This window comes from Pelodiscus sinensis, chromosome 1 (genome assembly GCF_052426305.1).
Source record: "Pelodiscus sinensis isolate ZL-2025 chromosome 1, ASM5242630v1, whole genome shotgun sequence".
NCBI classification, from domain to species: Eukaryota; Metazoa; Chordata; order Testudines; family Trionychidae; genus Pelodiscus; species Pelodiscus sinensis.
Window position 1 is genome coordinate 195892747 of NC_143052.1, and position 19896 is coordinate 195912642.

Consider the following 19896-nt stretch of genomic DNA (forward strand, 5'->3'; position numbering starts at 1 on the left):
TATTTTACAAACTATTAATCCAACTCTGCATCAATTTAAGCAACATAATTTGGGCTCCTATGCTCCATGGTAATACAAATTAAATCATCATCTTCATCATGTCTAGATTAGCTATTGATCCCATGCTCAAGTTCATACTTAAGTCCCTGCAGAAGCATGGTTAAGAGTAAGACACAGGTATCATTGCCCCCCCTCTGCTGACATGCAGCTTCCTGCAGGGTGGAATGTGACATTTATATATCAAACAGCATAGCACCACTACCGCAGTTTAGGACAGAGCAGAAGAACTACTGTACGCTGCAGGGAGAAATTTAACTGCAGACACTGAATTATGGCCAACACACTGAGTTAACAATCTCTCCCCCATCCCCAGTCACGCTTGCAAAGCATTCCATGGATTCTTTAATGACTCAGGCCTCTGAGATCTGTTTCAGAGCTCATCCTAAAGGGGTAGTCTCTCTAAAATAAATAACCATATTTTTGTCATAAATATTGTATTTGTTTTTATTCAAGTACACAGTCCTATAATGCACAATGATTTTCCTTCACATATATATAAAACAAAGGCAATTTCTTGCAGCTACTGGATCCTTGTGTACTGCTGGAGAAACAGGAAATGAAAAATATCCTCTCTCTCTCCTCCCTCCCCTCCCCCCGAAAAGCTCTTGTTCTTGTGATTACTTCGGTGGGTTTTTTCTTTCAAGTTATGAAACCTGAGAAAGAGCATCATTAAAAATATCCACCAATAAGGGCCTGATTCTGTGAAATCAAAGTCAGAGTAGGATTTGACTGTCAGACTTGGTCTGCACTATTCCCTTATGTCAGTGTTACTATGTCACTTGCAGGTATGGAAAATCCACACCCGAGTGACATTGTTGTATCAACCCAATTCCCAGCACAGACTGTGCTTCATATACTGGAGAGCTTCTCCTACTGACATAACTACCACCTCTCAGTGAGGTGGAATTAACTACAGGCTATATATAGTGCTATATAGTAAGATGAGCCCCAAGTCTCCATCCAACATTGTTCTTCATGATGCCCTCCCTGGTTTTGGAATAGCGACTTTGTCACAGTTTGTTATTCCCCTCTTCTTCACTCTCCCCTCCCCAATGGTTTGTCCTTAGTGATAGTGAACAGCTTGGGTTTGGTGTGGGGAGCTTTTGCAAACTGTCTGAACTTCCTGAGGCTGCAATGGTGGTCTGCTTTTCTGGCCATAAAACAGACATGAACAAACACCCAAATACTTGCAAGAGAGTTGATGCATTGTGTATATCCCAGCAAACAAAAAGTAACAGACACCATTCCTAACCATAAATACGTTATCATTTATCAAACCCGTGTACATACTAGAGTAGATTAAAAACACAGACTTGTTGCTTAGGAAAAGCTAAAACTGCTCTTGAACTGCTCAGAACACATGCTTGAAGCCCAGGCTATAATGGGCTGTAAAAAGTGATTTTGTTTTCTCTTGCTGTGCACTTAATTCCTTCTGTGGTTTTGCAGTTCAAACAAGCAGCTCTTCTGAGCTCTGCTGACAGCTCTTGGAATGGATGCCAAAGCATCAAAATCACGTGAGACCCCAAAAATAAGTAATTGCTCCCAAATCATGATTTTTTTTTTAAAGTTAAGATTACAGTGTGCATTTCGGCTGCCTTTGGAATTTGATAGAAATGCAGCCGTGTTAGTCTGGTGTAGCTGAAACAAAATACAGGACTGTATTTTGGAATTTGAGACTCCCCTGCCCATCCCCAGCATGCCTGTGTGACAATTACAGTCCTGAGAGTCTTCATACCTCTCACCCAGGCCCATGAGAGAAGGCTGCTGCAGGGTCCCCTCTTCTCCTTCCCAGGCCAGGTGTGGCAGGGATGGAGGGGAGATAGAGGAGGAGCAGAAGAGTCATCCCATTGTTCACTGGAGGGGAGGAGGTAAAAGGAAGCAGAGCTGACCTGACCTACTTGGTTCTACCTGTTCCTTCCACCTGTAAGAAAGGGGTCTGCCCCTGAAGGGAGGGGGAAGAGAGCTCTGATTGGCAGCTCTTCCCAGAAGGGTTGTGGGTGGGGAAGGTTTTCCTCAGGCAAGGGTGAAATTTGGTAGAGGGCTGGAGCTTCTCCTGACATGGATCCAGCTCCAGCCGAAATCATGCATCTGTTGAGAGTGTGCAAAGGTGTTAATTAACACTGAGGTGGAGTTAATTAACCATGAAAACAGCAAGAGACAAGTCAGATAAAACCAGTGCAATAAGAGCCATATATTAACATTACGATGCAACATCAGCAGAGATGATGAGGGGGTAATCTTGGTATAACTGCTCATCTTAATTCAACATTCTTCTTTAGTCAGATCATCTGATCCAGAGATTTCTTTGATGTCATTTTGGATGAAATCAAACGTATGGGACCAAGGATTCGTAAATTAAACTCTTAGCCAAGTCAGTTTGAAAAATCTTCAGTGGCTTATTTCAGATTCATCTGAGGCAATCGATCCTCTGGATGAAGCAACTTTTTGGTACTGGCTTTTATCCTTTTGGGTAATGAAGTTCAGGAGATCCATAGCTGTGACCACTCCAAATACCACCTGTTTCTTTGAATAACTGCCATCTCCAACATCTGTAAGCACACAGCAAACTACATTACTGAGATGTCTGAAAAAGTAATCCAGAAATGGCTGGTATTTTATAAAGATAAGATGTCAAACGAGAGATGTGAATGGTTAACTGGTTAATTGGTAAGCAACACTCTTATCGGGTGATGCTTACTATTACAGTTAACCAGCGGCTCGATCCCCTGCCCACCCCCATTTAAGCAGTTAACCCATTAAACAAGATATTTAACCAGTTAACTAATTAAACTGGATTTTACATCCCTCCCTCAAAAAGGGCAGCATTATCCCTTATATGATTCTACTGAAAATGATTCTAGGTACAATCCCACCAGCAGCAAGTCAAGTGACATCAGGATCACATGGGTCAAGAGCAAATTCTTTACCACTACAAAGAGTCCAATTCGTCCCTTGATCTTACAAGACCTTTTGTTCCAATGACTCTTGCTTTCCCCATCCCATATCAATGATAATCTTTAACAGCAGTAGTGATACTTTTATTTCTGAACAACCCTTCTGCCCCACTTCTGCTTATATAGCGCTGTACCACACCAATACCAAGCAATATACAGTGCAATAAAGTATAACTTAAAAACCAACCAACCTTGTCCTCTTAAAAGCAAACAAATAAAAACCAGGTGGGGTTTACTAAATGAAAGAATAAAGTACGTGTTGGGAGGGATGGGACAAAAGTAATAAAAATAAGGTGAACTGTGGTCAGAACCTGTGGACTAGAAAAAGTGTGCAAAAAGGTGAAATGAGGTGACTCTAGCTAGCTGAAATTTTTCCAGCAACATTTTTTTTCCCAGTGAAAAATGCAATTTTGTCAAACTCAAAAGGTTTAATAAAAATGTGATTTTGAAGAATTTTTTTGACAAAAAAAAAATGAACATTTGAAGGGGAGGGGGGGGGGTTGGTTGTGTGTGTGTGGAAAAAGAATCAAAATCTTCCACACACATTTTTGAATCAAATTGTTCTTAACATTTTGCAGAAATATAGATTTTTTTTTCAACCCTCTACAGCTCTCATTGATGGCCAGGCACCCTTCCCTTTCCCATCCCTTGTTCCCTCTCCTCCCTTCCCCTCCCCCTGCAAAAAAAAGAAAAAAAAAAGGGGGGGTATAATCACAGAGGGAGTCTCAGAGTCATAGCTTGATTTGCTCATGGTGGGAGGTGCATATGGATTTGGAGGATCTGAGTTCAGCCTGCTATGGCCTGACCCTAAAACTCCAGACCCATTGGCAGGTGGCAAGCCAACATAGCACGCTATTTCACTAGCTCATGTACATGAGCAGGCTATACATTGAACATTGTTTTCTCATACAATCAGCCTAATTACGCCCTGAAGTTCTGACAATATCCAGAACACGGTTATCTTGACTGCTTTGTGTCAGTGAAATCTCAAACCAAGCATTTCTTTTAAGATAAGGCATAGTCTACTCTTACAATTTTTTGCCACATAACTATGTGGCAAGGGGTGTTATTTTTGCCAGCATAAGTAGGTCTCCAAAAGCCCTGAGCCAGAAGAAGCTATTTCACTATCAGCACTTTTAGCCCAGTATAGCTGCATCAACAGGGAAGTTTTGTGGCAGCATAGATAAAGTGGCAACACTTTTAAGGGTAGGAAAGGCGTAAGAAATTATCCCCTTTATAAACACTGTTTGCTGAGGCTATGATTACTCTACAGAGCTTGGTGGTGTGGGCAGAAGAAGCTCTTCCCACCAAGAAAGTGCAGTCCATACCACTGCTCCAGTTGGTGCAACTTACCTCGCTCAGAGAAGTGGCTTATTCACACCCCTGAGTGACATAACGGATACCGACCTATGGTGTAATGTGTGCCCAGCCTGAGAAACTGACTGCCATTGACACGGGCTCTTTATACCTGTACAGCACCACGCCCAGTAGGGTTCTGGACTGGCTGGAGTTTCAATTCTTGTAAAGAACGACAAAGCTAACTTTTCCCTACCTTACTCACCTAACTTCACCCCACCCATCCAAGTTCAAGTGCCAGCTAAGGAGACAAGAACGAGACTCTCAAGAGTGAGTCTACGCAGCAACTAGACACCCTGTGCTGGCTGATTCAGGCTCCTGGGGCTGTTTCATTGCTGTGTAGACATCAGGGCTCAGGCTGGAGCCCTGGCCATAGGACCCCGCGAGATGGGGGCACCCCAGAGTTTGGATTCCAGCCGGAGCCCAGACACAGCAATGAAACAGCCTCACAGGCAGCGCCAGCCCCAGGAGCTTGAGAGGGGCGACACAGGCCAGCCACGGGTTTTTCCTTGCGGTGTAGACATACCCACTGTGGCGCATATGCACGGTGTTATTCCTCAGCTGGCCAAAAGTGTCCCGCTGAAGTACTGTGAAATATCCCTTCCCCCTCACAGCTAAGCCAGCTGCCTCAGCCTGCAACCTGGAAGAGCAAGCGAGGAGAGAGAGCACTCGCTCCTCCATCTGCACGGCAATATGGGAACTCTTGGGGCCAAGCCCAGGGTTTCTCTGGCCCTCTGTGGCATTCTCAGAGGTATGTATGCTCGTCCTCAGGTCTCCTCTCTGGGGTAGTAACACTGCTCTCCACAGCATTAACCTGTGTAAACCCATTTCTGCAGCAGCTGCTGCACAGAGACAGCCGGACTCAGCTATGGCTCTTCTAGGGACAGTTTTACTACAGTCATGTGCAAAGGCTCCAGCTGAGGTCAGGACACTATTGTGCTAGGTGTTATATGAGACCACGGTAAAGAACAAAACTCCCCGGAAAAACTTACGATTCAAGCAGACAACAGGTGAGAATAAGGCAGTACTGTTACCCCTACTTTAAAGATGGGAAACTGAGGCACAGAGCCTGCATGACTAGCCCAAGGTTATACACACAGTCTGGAGCAGAGCTAAGACGAGCTTTGACTTCCTGAGACTGGTGCCTTTTTACCACAGACTAGGCTTCCTCCTTTGATCATCGGGCCTCAAAAAGACACGCTTTACAACAGCCGTAGGGGTGGCGCTAAAATAAATCTGTTTGCGTCCAGCTGTAAATAATCAGAACAGGAACCTTAGTGCATCCAGCTCCCCTTGCTGCTACTTTGGCTTTGGAGAAGGGTGAATGGCCGGTGGATCCATGACCCTGTTGAACCCTGGGGGAAAAATCCCTCCTGCGGGAGAAGCATAGTGTTGCAGCTGCCAGCATAGGGTACCTTCATAGCTGCTGGTACCTTCATAGCCCCATTGTCAGGATTCCATTCCTCCCCCTCCCCACGAGAATGCCTGTACAAAACTCATATAACCTGGTCCATGTAGCGGCCAGAATCTGACTTTTAAAGCAGTCCTTCCCTGTACGTCATTAAAAGATACTTACATTGCACTTGGTCATGTACAACTATAGCAAAATGATCATCCACCAGGATATTAGAGAGGTTTCCAAGGTTGTCATCCAGGCTAATCTAAAGAGAGAGGACAAAAAACAAAAGACATTTAAACACTTCACTTTTGAGACAGCATTAGGGACCCAACTTCTTATTTTCAAAGCACAGTCCAGGCAGTACAGAGGTGGAGGAAGAGGAATATCAGAAGGTACAGGTGCACTGATGCCTGGAGCTTTGAGGAGTGCAGGGGGCACACAAAAACAAGCACAAAGGTCCACACCAGATATAGTTTGGAGAAGCTCCATAAACCCCCCTGGAGCTGTGTCAGTCTACACCATCTGAGGATCTGCTTCAAAGTCAGGAATCATCCCCAGAGCTTGCCTAGGGGCAGAGAAGTTGGGGACTACCGCTTTCCCTCTCCCTCCTTTGCAGAGCTGCAGAAAGCCAGACATAGTTCAATTTATAATTAGGCAACTCATACAGAGGGAAGCATCGGACACACAGGCTACAGGGTCAGTTCTGCCAAGTGCAGAATTCTACCAATTCAGCAGCTGTTTCTCACTGCATGAGTGGGAGCAGGAGCAGAAGCAGATCCCCATATTGGCAAAAACATTCTTATCATGTATCTATGATAATGAGGGTCACTCAGAGTTGTCAAGTTTCTCCAGCTAGACACAATCCTTGCTTTTTACCTTGCCTAAAAATGCAAATGATAGATCCTGGCAGGCAGGTTTTTCATCATTTCAGTATGATCCTTTCCTTCAGTCTCTCTCTACCCCACTTCAATTCCCTGTCCCCACTCCTCCTGCTGCTCTCATTTCTACTTTCTTACTCACTTCCCACCGCCTCTCATCTGCTGTCTCTCCCTCTTGCTCATCCCATTCCTTTCCCTCCCTTCCTCCTCCTCCTCGGCATGGGGAACATACCTTCTTTCTGGTTTGGGTGGTGCCTAACTCACCTCTGGGCTCTATTTGAAACAAATCAGTAGCGATTGCAATACCTTTGAAAATTGATCGTGGATGACTTTGAGAACTGGGTCCGAGATCTGAGCATTTCCAGTCAGCACGGAGGAGAGGATATTACTAAGAGTCACCATTCCCATAATGTGACTGGAAGAGAACAGGGAGATTTGCAAAGGGTTAAGCTTGAGGTGGTCAAATGTTAAACAGCTAAGCTTTTAGGGCCCAATCCTGCTCCCTTTGATGCCAGTGACAAAGTTTCCATTGCTTTCACTGGGAGAAGGAGGTGGCCCTTAGTTCATGCAAGCATCTTTTAGTGTCTAACAGTAAAAACAAGGCTGAGAAATTGTTGGGTCATGTCTTTCTTTCCTCCTCCCTGGGCTATAGCGCTAGCCATTTCTCCTGTACCATCCTCAGTCATTTTCCACCACAGAAGAACATATTTCTGACTTGTATACTGCCTGGTGTGGAAGGAAGCAGCCAAGCAAAGTGCACAGCAAGGAAACAATAACAGCACAACATTTAGATGCTAATACCGAGAGACAAGGATACAATTTCAGTCTGGGAATTTTCCATCTCCAAGCCGGAGCCTGGGGCCAGATCATTAATAGCTGAGATACGCTGGGCTGTAGGAATAGCTCAACTGGTTTAGCCAGTGAGGGACTCCATTGTCTATCCCTCAGCTGCTGCTGCAGCTGTTCCATTACATCATGCATTCTGCAGAGGGGGAGCCTATCCCCAATAAAGAGTTTTTAACAGCAATTATTGCCTGAAATTTGCAGCCCAGGACTTAACTGTTTGAAGAACAGTCAGCTAATGGGCATGTGCTGTCATTTACCAGTGTTTCATCTCTATTCCTTCCCTTTCCTGTGCACTTTGTTGTGTAGGGGTCTGATCCAACGCCCACTGACTTTGTATATAACACTTCCTTGATGGGCAAGATCTGTTATTACGGTGTATAGCAAAAATAAGAAAGCTGATCCTAGAGGGGCTGAGTATGTGCACTCCCAGGCCACACAATGGAGCTCAGCATCTATCTGGATTAGGCCTGCATTCATATTTTTCACTTTACCCTACAGGCAATTAAATGGTACATTAAAAAGTGTACTGACTGGACAGAATGAATCTGGTTTATTGTGCAATTCTAAAGTATTTTGTCCTTAGTTTCCTCATATTGCTGTTACTCATGTACATAATTGTCCACCCAAGTAAAAGAGATACCCAGATTCAGCAACCACCGGTGCCTGGTCGTAGCCCTTCTCCTTGAGGATTTCGATTGCTGTTTGGCAATTGACCTCTGGGACAAGCAGCAGAGGAGGCAGGAGATTCAGCTTCTGCACCTTGACATTCCACCACCTATTGGAAAATGACAGCAAATGATCTGAGGAAGTGGGTCTGGCCCACGAAAGCTCATCACCTATTAAATCATCTTGTTAGTCTTTAAAGTGCTACATAGTCCTGTTTTTTGTTTCACCAAATGATTGTTATTCACAAGCAGGAGACATTTGTGGGGCTGTCTTGTTCAGACAGAGCTCATTCAGACACAGACTAAAATACAGGCAGATTTAGACAGAGGTCATCATCACACTTGAGCTCAGTGACACCTGACTCAGGGCTTGAGCCTGTGGTGTTGAGCACGCTGCCTCTAATTTAACCAAGCCCTCAAGCTAGTTCGGAACCATAAAAAGGTGAGCATTTTCACTTGACTTTACTTCTTTTGTTTGTAGCCCTATTTCTAAAGGCCCAGGGCTTGTAACTTCAGCACAAAAAGAGAGTCCTACGATGCAGCAGCTGTGGCTTCTGGAAGAAGGTTTGGATAAGTCCGGTTCTCAGTGAATAGAAGGAAATCTGCAAGTCCTCTGACGTTAAAGGGCCCCAATCTAGCAGAAAAAGGCAAAGCAAGATCCGACAGCTATAAGCAGAAAACTTCAACTGGAAATAAGTTAGCTTATGTAGTAAGGAAGACTGTATCCCCTCCACAACAAGAGTCACTTGATGAATTTCTGCGGCCTGTGTAATTCAGGAAGTCAGACTAGATGATCATCATGATGCCTGCCTTGTGCCCTCCGAATCCAGTAATCTAAAATTTGGTCTTTTATATTTTCTGAATAGAAAATGGAGCTATTTTAAAAGGTCCTCCTCCTCTGTTGTCTCTGACTATTGTCCAAACGGGTATGCTGGAAGCAGCCTTGCTGGAGAGGATATTTGACATTGACCCAGAAATTCATTCCAAATTGTTCCTCACTGTGGACAGATATAACAGCTTGGTCTGTGTGAAAGAATTCATTTCTGCAGAAAATAAACTCCTTCTTTATGAGCTAGACTAATAGCCATGGAAACCCACATTTGAAAGAGATGTAATCTTGTTGGAATAGAGTTGACTAACTTGTCAAGGGGACTGAACTGCATTAACCCCCCTTTCCTAAAAATAGATGATCATTTCCAGATGCATATCAATAGTACAGTCATAAAACTGGAATTGTAAGATTGGAAGGGAACTCGAGAGGTCATCTAGTGCAGTTCTCTGCATTCATGTCAGGACTAAACATTATCTAGACCATTCCTGACAGCTGTCTATCTAACCTGCTCTTAAAAATCTCCAATGATGGAGATTCTACAGCCTTTCTGGGCAATTTATTCCAGTGCTTAACCATCCCAACAGGAAGTTTTTCATAATGTCCAACCTATATAACCCTTGTTGCAGTTTAAACCCATTGCTTCTTGTCCTAGCCTCAGAGATTAAAGGAGAATAATTTGTATTCATCTTCCTTGTAACAACTTTTTATATATACTCAAAAACTGTTATCACATTCCCTCTCCGCCTTTTCTTCTCCAAACTAAAACAAACCCAGTTCTTTCAATCTTCCTTCATAGGTCATGTTTTCTAGATTTTTAATAATTTTTGTTGCTCTTCAGTGGACTTTCTCCAGTTTCTTCCCATCTTTCCTAAAATGTGGCAACCAGAATTAGATATTACTCCAGTTGAGGCCTAACGTGGAAAAATTACTTCTTGTGTCTTGCTTACAACACTCCGTTAATGCATCCCATCTCAGAATGATGTTAGTTTGTTTTGCAACAGTGTCACACTGTTGACTCGTATTTAGCTTGTGATCCACTCTTACTCCAAGATCCTTTTCTGCAGTACTCCTTCCTAGGCAGTTATTTCCCATTCTGAATGTATAAATCTGAATGTATAAATCCTTTCTATGTAAAGTACTTTGCAGCATTTGTCTTTATTGAACTTCACCCTACTTTCTTCAGACCATTTCCCCAGTTTGTCAAGATCATTTTGAATTTCAGTCCTTCAAAGCACTTGCAACCCCAGCTTGGTATCCTATGCAAATGTCTTTTATGTATTCTCTATTCCATTATCTAACTCAGTGATAAATGTATCCAACAGAACTGGATCCAGAACTGATCCCTGCAGGACCCCACTTGATATGAACTTCCAGCTTGACTATGAACCACGGATAACTACTTTCAAATAATGTTTTTCAACTAGTTATGCATCCGTCTTATTGTTGAGCCATCTAGGTTGTATTTCCCTAGGTCGTTTACGAGAAAGTCCTGTGAGATATATCAAAAGCCTTACTGAAGTCAAGATTTCCCTAACAATGTGTGTAGTTAATGTAGAGGGGAGTAGATCCTTACCAAGGTTTGCATTCCTGGACATTTTTTAGAAATCCATTCTTGCTCATCCACTTGTCATTCAAGAATTTGGACCTAGAAATTGTCAGCAAAGAACAAGGAAGAAATTTGTAAATGCCGCTAACAAGAAACGGTGGGATTTTTAAAGAATCCATTAGACCTCAGTGTTTCATCATGGCTCCCATGGTTTGTACAATCAGCTGTTGTTGACCCTTTTGGAGGGGAATGAGAGGTGCAGGTGAATTTAAACAAGTTCTGTAGGTACATAAGTTGAAGCACCCAAGTCTGAAAATTTCAGTCTAGGTGATTTTTCTTGGAGCATAAATCAGTGATGAGTACAATAAAATCCAAGTGCTCTAACTCCCTGCCCTTTGCTCTTACCACTACACTATAATGTTATCACTACACTGTAATGTTTTGCACTACTACTTTAATATCCATGAGGACTGAAAAGGTTCCCATGAGTAAGATAAATTGACTTCTTATTTATGGTCTTATTCACCACTCCTGCTTTATGGTGGTGTAACGCCACTGATTTACAGGTACCTGCTTTCAGTGGTGGTACCCTGGTAAAACAGAGTAATTAAGCGGTTCCATAGTGTTTTCTCCTCTACCCACTGATTGAACATATTTCCCTCTTCCGCAGAGAATAATTGACCATGTGACAACAAAGCTTTTGTATGGCCATGTTATTCATTTGATCCATGAATGTCATTGGCATCGATATGGCTGAATGCCATGCTGCCTGAGAAAGCAGCAGGTAGGAAGCACTACAAAAGAGGAATCTTACATGTAGTTCCTGACGGAGTCGGGCAAGATGACAACACAGCGCTGACCCTCCGTCAGATCTTTGGCAGCCTTCACAGCAACGGACATTGCACTGCCGGAGCTGCCACCTGAAGTATGAACAAGGAACAGACATACACAAGAGCTAACGGTATATGAGACTATAACATACCATCCCTGTTGACTCATATCCAGCTTCTCATCCACAGTAATCCCTAGGTCCTTTTCTGTAGAACTGTTACTCAGCCAGTCGGTCCCCAGCTTGTAACAGTGCTTGGGATTCTTCCATCCCAAGTGCAGGACTCTGCACTTGTCCTTGTTGAACCTCATCAGATTTCTTTTGGCCCAATTCTCCAATGTGTCTAGGTCACTCTGGACCCTATTCCTACCCTCCAGTGTATCTACCTCTCCCCCTAGCTTAGTGTCATCTGCAAACTTGCTGAGGGTGCAATCCATCCTCTCATCAATAAAGATGTTGAACAAAACCCATCCCAGAACTGACTTTTGGGGCACCCTGCTCGATACTGACAGCTAACCTGACATTGAGCCATTGATCACTACCCATTGGGCCTGACAATCTAGCCAGCTTTCCATCAGTGCAAGTGACATTTGGTAAGCGAGTGAGTTGCAGTAATTTAGTTTTGCAAACTAGCTGCACTTTAACAAGTGTAGCAGAAGTACGTATTTGGTTGTATATTACCTGAAATCTCAGGCATGTGGAGGTAAGTTTAGTCATAGGCTGTTATTTTATCATCTGTATGGCAATTTTCCTCAGAGTTGCAGGTGCTGTTCTTTGAAAATGTGGAAATATATCTCTCGAGATAACCCTGAGTGTCAGAAGACACTTAAGGCCAGATTTTTAAAAGGCACTTATGTGCTACCGCCCACTGGAATCAATAGGAGTTAGGAGCAAAATATCTTTTAAAATCTGCTCAGTACACACTAGTATTACATACCTACCAAAGTAATATTTTCAGACTTGGTTGCCTAAAATTAGGTACCTAAACCCAAACTTAGGCCCCTAAAGAGGCCTGATTTTTTAGAAGTGCAGAGCACCTGCAGCTCTCCTGACTTCAGTGGCAGTTGTTGTTTCTCACTATTTCCTTTAGGCTATGTCTAGACTGCAAGCCTCTTTCGAAAGAGAGCGTCTAGACTGCACGTTGAACTTTCGAAAAAGCGGCTTGCTTTTTAGAAAGAAAGCATCCAGTGAGTCTGGATGCTCTCTTTCGAAGAAGCCCTATTTACATTCCAGAACGCCTTCTTTCGAAAGAGGAACTTTCGAAAGAAGGCGTTCTTCCTCGTAAATTGAGGTTTACCGCCATCAAAAGAAAAGCCGCGTTCTTTCGATTTAATTTCGAAAGAACGCGGCTGCAGTCTAGACGCAGGTGAGGTTTTTTCGAAAAAACCCCTGAGTTTGGACACAGCCTTAGATATCAGCATGAGCCCGTGCACTGGTATTGGATTTGAAACTGCGTGCATCTGGCGCAGAAGTGAGAGTGGAGCCAGCCAAGTGGCACTGGTGCCTTGTCTAAGCATTTGTTGATTTTGGCAAGCTGTGCTCTTACCACGCATTCCTCCAGGCCCCAGGGAGCTGTGATGTACACCTTACTTTAACAGAACCTCTCAAAACATCCTGCCTCGGTCCTTGCATCTCCGGTATCATATGGCAATAGCGCAAAGGCAGCAGATACACTTGGACCTCCATACTCCAGATGTCCCTAATCTGGAAATGCCCATATTATGGAGGAGAAGTGGCTCTGTGCAGTGCCACTCCCTCCACACCTCAGCTGGGGGACGGCAGTGCAGTGACACACTTCCCCTGCGACTTTTCCCTGCCACTCCCATAGCCTCAGGGGGCTGTGCCTAGGAGCAGCGGGGAGGGGGGGGGGGGGCGGCGTTACGGAGCCATGTGTGACCCTGGGAGAGGATGCCAAAAAAGCCCGCCCATCCCCATCCCCTCACGTCCAGACCCTATAGTGCCCTCCCTGTTTCCCAGGGTTGCAGGATTAAAGGGGTTCAAGTGTATAACCTCCTATGGCTGATTTTGTGTGCTCTGATTTACTCTGCTCCAACCCCCACTAATCTTTCAACTCAGCTCGTGTGACACTGCACACAAAATCAGCAGCCTCAGAAGATCTACTTCTTTATGCAAGTGTTTCGCAGGAGTCAGATCCAGGGTATCTATAAATCATTGCAGCTCCACTGAAAGCCATTCTCATTAGCTCATTAGCACTGAGGACATGCTAAGAACTGTATGAGACACAAAATCACAGGCACTGCCTACCCTGAGGAGATTTCTAGTCTAAAATGATTGAAGCAGGGAATTAAAATGAAAAAAGTTTATGAATGGTTAGAACATTTTCAATAACTTACCACACAGTAACCCTTCCTCTCTAATCAGCCTGCGAGCCATGAGAAAGGACTCTGTGTCATTGGACTTGCACCACAGATCCACCACCTGAAAGGAGGGAGAGGAAGATTATTAGGGTCCTAGAAATGTTATTTGGGGCTCTCTGCTTCTGGTGCATTCTACTGTGTGTAGGAGGCCTGGTTTTCAGAGGTGCTGAGCACCTGCAGCTTCTGTCGGTGTCAGATCACTTCCCCTGTGCTATAATATGAATACATATGGTCAGGAGGGCTGACAGCCTCCGTGGGCCCGTGAGCAAGGTATGGAGGGGCCAGTTCCAGGCTCCTGGAAGGAGCTTCAGGCACAGAGGTGAGGCTGGGGCAACCAGCCCTGAGTGTTACCTGGTGTGTGCCATGTCGGTGCCCCTAGCGCCGCACGGAGCATTCTGCACAGGGCCCAAGCAGCCCTCAGCACTGCAGTGCCATGCACCTCCCCCCTCCCCCCAGCCCTTAGAGCTGCACAGAATGCATGGTGTGGTAATCCAGCAGTGATTTAAAGATCCCAGAGCTCCGACTGCCACTACCACAGTAGCAGCCGCCAAGAGCCCTGGGCCCCTTTGAATCATCAGCAACTGCCCTCTTTGCCTCCCCCTGCCCCCGTTGGCAAGCTTACATAAGGCAAAGCACCTATAGGCTTCAGCTTCCACTTGCATGAATTTTACCTACATCAACACCTCATATGCTCCTGCAAACTCTACAGAAGTAAAAAAACTCCGGTCATCTGAAGAAGTGGGCGGTGCCCACAAAAGCTCATGATACCTTCTACATGTTTTGTTAGTCTATAAAGTGCTACCAGACCATTTGTTGTTTTTTAAGTTTATAGAAGTAAAATAGTTAGCGTCTAAAGTCTTTTGAGTAGCAGTGGGTTGAAGAAGTGCTCAGATCCCAGTCTGGGTCAGAATTAAGTGAGGGTTCAGGGTTTTGCTGAATCCAGGAGACAATCAGAGGTGCTAATGGCTTGCCAAGTACTTTTGTGGTGATTTCAGGCCAAAGCTCTAAGGATGGGCTCAAATTCAAGCGCGGTTACTCAGCCACATTAAAACGTAAAGGGGTTCAGAGGTTCTGATTTTGTGTGTTACTCTGAGAACAAGCTTTCTGTGGGAGACAGGAAGTGGGGAAGAAGAACACTCAGACTAAGCGAGGGCTGTGAAGAACTCCAACTGGTGGGTGAGGGAGTTGCTGTGTGAAGAAGGAAGTGAGATGATGTTGTTTTACTTTTGGCAATTGGTTTAATATAACTGGCTCTTTGCTTGTCTGCTGTGTGTTATAGATTGTAAGCTCTTCCAGGCAAGGTCTCTTGACTCTTCCATAGGTGAGTGAGTGCAGCTTGTGAAGATTTTTCCCCTCGATAACTTTAATCTAGCTAACTTAGGGTTTACTGGGCTTCAAATAGCTAGTAACAATAATGAAAAGCACTAGGACCTATGACTATTATTAACAAGGCAAGAAGAACTGCCTGAAAGTTTGTAAAGACAGACAGAATGACGGAGTGCAGCACTGCAGTGCTATTTCTAGTTCTTTCTTCAGTTTGGCTTCTCCCTCCAGCTCATTTAGGTCAGACAGTGCTTTGGCAGGTTCTCATCCACCACCCACCTTCTTTTGCCTTCGTAACTAATTAAACTAAACTTTCAACAATTAGAGACGAGCCAGAACTGGACCCTGGATGTGAATATGGGGATGGTTTGGTCCAAGAGCAAACTTCATGCCTGGGTCCTACTCCCCCAATCCTCATTTCTTGTCCTGGTGCTACTTACTGATCTGTCAAGCACAGTTGGGATAAAGTCATGTCCAATCCCCTCCACTTCCATGGTTGCATCCTTTGCTGTGTTCAGCTCACTAGGCAGAGCGACAATGGAGCCTTCGGGATCTACACCAACAATCTGAGAAGGAAGAAACCCTTGTTAGCCACACCAAGAACTAGAAACATGAAGCAGAAACATCAACAATGAAAAAAGTTACCTGTGTTCAAATATTTGGTTGCAACACATTTTTCTTTCCAAAGTATGAATGAAAATTTCTGTCCACTGCCATGAACAGTACCTTTCTCCTGGAATTTTTCCTCCTCATCTGCTTTACAATTTATTCTTTAAGTGTAGGGAACTAAAAGTCTTCAGGATTAGTAATGGGCTGTAGACTGCAATGTTCCCTCTACCCCGTCCATATGCGGATTTTTCCCATCCATGTGCAGAATAATTTTATGCACTGAGGCATGTGTGAATGTGCACCACCAGTAGAAACAAAAAAACCTAGATGTGGGTGCTCTGCTGCGCACCATTTGAATCTCTCTGAGTGGCTACACAAGCACACAGCTTACAGGAAATACTTCACGGAGCCTTGCACCTCTGTGTCACTAGTGTGAATCCAACTCATGTTGAGCGTAACTGAAAGTTGTTATCAAAAGTGAGCTGCAGCGGCATACTTCCTAGTTCTGAAAAAGCAGCTAGGCAGATGCTCTAATAATGAGGCTCAATCAGCTGCAGCTGAGCTAGTTCAAGAGCATTTCTCTAGTCATAGGAAAGAGCAGGAAAAAAAACACACACGGTAGCTACTAGCCCTCAATGCACAGGTCAGTCTTTCTACCTACTTTGCATTCTGGGCACTTCTCCTTCAGCTTCCTGCCAATGCCAGTGACGGTGCCCCCTGTGCCAGCTCCAGCCACCACCATGTCGACCTTGCCTGTGATTAAATGAAGAAAGATGAATTTAGACTAGAGAATGGAAATGTTCCCCACAACTGATTTCTTCTGTTATGCCACATCAATAGGTAATTTACAAATGTTCTGGTGCACAGTAGGGATGTAAGCGACTAGTCGACCAAAAGGGGTGGAGAGCGGGAGCAGGTGCTGCAGGGAGCTGCCTTAAAAGCCGGTTCCCCCCAGCACCATCTCTGTGGGAGACAGGGTAGGCAGTCGGGTAGCGGGGACTAGGCGCAAGCCAGAAATCAGCTGATTCCCAGCTTGCGCCCAGTCCCAGACACTGTGCCTCAGCTTTTAAACTGTGACTCCCAGTTCTTACAAAAACAATGAGAAGTTCTGTGGCATCTTATAGACTAACAGATTTTTTGGAGCATAAGCTTTCGTGGGCAAAGACCCACTTCGTCAGATACATGTAGTGGAAAGTACCTGCCTCTGGAATTTCCATGCATCTGACGAAGTGGGTCTTTGCCCACGAACGCTTATGCGCCAATAAATCAGTTAGTCTATAAGGTGCCACAGGATTTCTCAATGTTTTTGCAGATTCAGACTAACACGGCTACCTCTCTGAGACTTGTCCCAGCTCTTAATACATTTAAAAATCAGTAGTGCAGCAGAAGGGACCCGGCACGAGCTGGGCCAGCTGATTCTGGTCTTGCGCCGGGTGCCCCCGCTGTGCTCCAGCATCTTACATTTAAGTGTAAAGGCTGGAGCACAGCGGGGAGACAGGGCACGAGACGGAAATTAGCTGTCTTGGCTTGCACTGGACCCCCCCCTCTGCCTTCCAGCCTTTTAAATGTATTAAGAGCCTGCCACTGCAGCTCCCCCACTTATCGACTAATCCACTAATCAATGGAAAAGCCATCAACTGGTCGATTAGTTGATTAAACTAAATTTAACATCCCTAGTGCACAGAGACACTGTGCATGTCAAATGGACACACTTCACACCAGAAGGCAGAAGCTGTGAGGCGTTAATAAGCTTCACCCCATTGTGCTTTGATAGATCATTCGTTTGGCAACTCCATCTTTTTGGACAGCGCCGTGTTGCTATGCTGCAGACATATTAAAGAGAGCACCCCCTGGTTTAGCTGGCTTTCACATCCAGCCAACAGAAAGAGCCGGATTCGGCTCCGATGACACCAATACAAGCCAGGAATAGCTCCACTGAAGTCATATTTCAATGAGGTAAGAGTGGTGGAAGAGAGAGAAGAACCAGGTCCTGAGAGTTTTAGGCTGTAATTACACCAGCAAACATGAAACACACTTCATTACTGGCTGCTGCCAGTGCTAGTATAGTGCACGGTATAGCATAGGCAGGGTTCAGGCTTTCTGGCCATCACTGTTAATTAACCCTGTTAAAACACCTGAGCCCTGTTTTCACTAGGTCTTTCACTCTTTCTACTACTGGTGATGGGTTCCATTTTTGCCCATGTAGACAAGGACTGAAACTCTTGGCTATTGGCTATTCCAGCCACCAGATTAAGATGGATTAGTCTCTGCAGCTCCTGCCAAATTTTGATCCATTTAATTTACTAATGATTTGGCTGGATCAGCTACAGTACACTGGTTACTCATATGGGGTGATACCCCTACAGCAGCCTCTTAAACCATTTAGTCCTCTTAACTCACCTATTACAGTGGTGCTACCATGACTGCAGAGAGCTGGCCACCTTCTGTGTGTCATCTGGCACTTATGTCATTTGTATATATTCCCTGTACGTAAAAGGGGCGCGGGCATAAAGGGCCATGAAAAATGTTCCCTCTAATCTTTTCCACCCATGTCCATATTTTTTCCATCCATGTGTGGAATAAAACGTTATGCGCACCAAGGTGACTGCAAATGTGCACCACCAGTAGAAACAAAAACCTAGCTGTGGGTGCTCTGCTAATCAGCTGGGCAGCATTTGAATCTCTCCCAAGTGGCTGCACAAGCACTCAGCTTACAGGGAACACTGGCCATGACTCCTCATTTTAAAACTGCGCCTTCCCATTTTTTACTGGCTCTAAGGGTGAGCAATGGAGGGAGGGAGATGAGAGGAGTGGCTGGTGAGGTTTGGCGGATAGGGCAGTGTGAGAGCTAGGCCTTGAGTGAAGAGGTGGTGTGAGGGGTGGGGCATTGGGGGGAATGGATGGTGTGAGGGCGGGACTCTGGGGGAGAGGTGAAGCAAGGGCAGGGCTTCAGGGGAATGAGCAGAGAAGGGATGATGCAGGGGCAGGCCTGTGGTGCATGGGGGTAGTGCTACCGTTTGGGCATCTCTGTTCCCCCTTTTTAGGGCACTTGCATGATGCCTATGTCATAGCTGAGCACAGTAGAGGCAGTGAGCTGAAGCCCCACTGGTTACAAGTGAGAGGAGACTGCTGGTGAACTCATTTCCATGTAGGGATCCACCTCTTTGCAATTTGCTTCCTCCCAGGGTCCAAATTAGCCCAAACGTGTTGAGCCTCAGGTAGGGCGACCATCATTCCCAAAGGGAAAGCGGGACACCACACCTGGCTGGCCCGAGACTCCCTCTCACCCCTCCTGTGGGGTTGGCCGAGATAGGGGCTGGCCCGAGCACCTTGACTGAACATCTCTCCCCTCACAAGGGGCAGGCTGGGCTCTGGCAAGTAGTGAGGCACATGCTAGATAGGGTGGCAATATTTCCCAAAGGCAGAGACTATTGTTGCAGCTCGCTTGAGCCTGCTTGCCCCACTCCCCACCGGAGCCCTGCTTCCTCCCACAAGGCTGGTGTGTCTGCTCACACCTCCACCTGAACTTTCCTCCAACAGCCCTACATCCTCATTTTTGACAAAAACGGGCATTTATGCCATTTGCTCTTATTGAAAGTTGGCATGTCCAGGACAGGGCTTGAGAAAAGGGACCGTCGCAGCCCACATGGGATGTATGGTCACCCCCGCCTCGGGGTTGCTCATCTCTTTCGCTAGGCTTTGAGCACTAGAAGGGAATTGTAATTCCAAGGGTGGGGAATTGTTCAGGGAGGAGATGGGTCATACCAAATTGCTATGGCTAAGGTTAATTCAGAAAGATGTCTGCACTTATCAAGACCCTTTTTAGCCTTTCTATGTGTAAACAAGCTCATAAAGTAGCATAAGCCTCCCTCCGAGAGCTATGGTCTGTGCAATCAGTGGCTGAGAGAGAACAAACAGTACCTTCGCACTGCTCCAGGATCTCCTCAGCAGTGGTGTCGTAATGAGCCATAGGGTTGCTGGGATTCCGGTACTGTTTATTTCAACAGAGAACAGCAAATGTTAAAGTTAACAGGCTGGGTTCAGCTACTGAATTAAGAACAGCTACCGAGGTTTTTTACACAAGGCATAAATGCCCTTTCCTGGTCCTCCACAACATTGCACCACAATTCAAGCAGGCCCAGGGAAAGGAGCGTGGTAGCTAGTAACTTTGCATCTTGGGCCTTAGTGAGGTACTGCAATGTGTGGTGTGTTCTCTGGGGA

General features: G+C 45.3%; 1 protein-coding gene across 1 annotated transcript in view; it reads right to left on the reverse strand.

Moving 5' to 3' along the window:
• Positions 1 to 488: 488 nt before the first annotated feature.
• The window catches only part of LOC102444730 (cystathionine beta-synthase-like), a 61360-nt gene continuing 41952 nt past the window's right edge, over positions 489 to 19896 (reverse strand). Inside the window, exons 7-16 of the mRNA XM_089774227.1 lie at positions 19597 to 19666; positions 16337 to 16428; positions 15507 to 15632; positions 13720 to 13804; positions 11351 to 11456; positions 10564 to 10635; positions 8134 to 8268; positions 6954 to 7062; positions 5947 to 6031; positions 489 to 2609 (exon numbers count right to left, since the gene is read on the reverse strand). Of these exons, the coding sequence (XP_089630353.1) occupies positions 2449 to 2609; positions 5947 to 6031; positions 6954 to 7062; positions 8134 to 8268; positions 10564 to 10635; positions 11351 to 11456; positions 13720 to 13804; positions 15507 to 15632; positions 16337 to 16428; positions 19597 to 19666 (1041 nt within the window). The 3' untranslated portion in view covers positions 489 to 2448. The remainder of the gene's footprint in view (positions 2610 to 5946; positions 6032 to 6953; positions 7063 to 8133; positions 8269 to 10563; positions 10636 to 11350; positions 11457 to 13719; positions 13805 to 15506; positions 15633 to 16336; positions 16429 to 19596; positions 19667 to 19896) is intronic.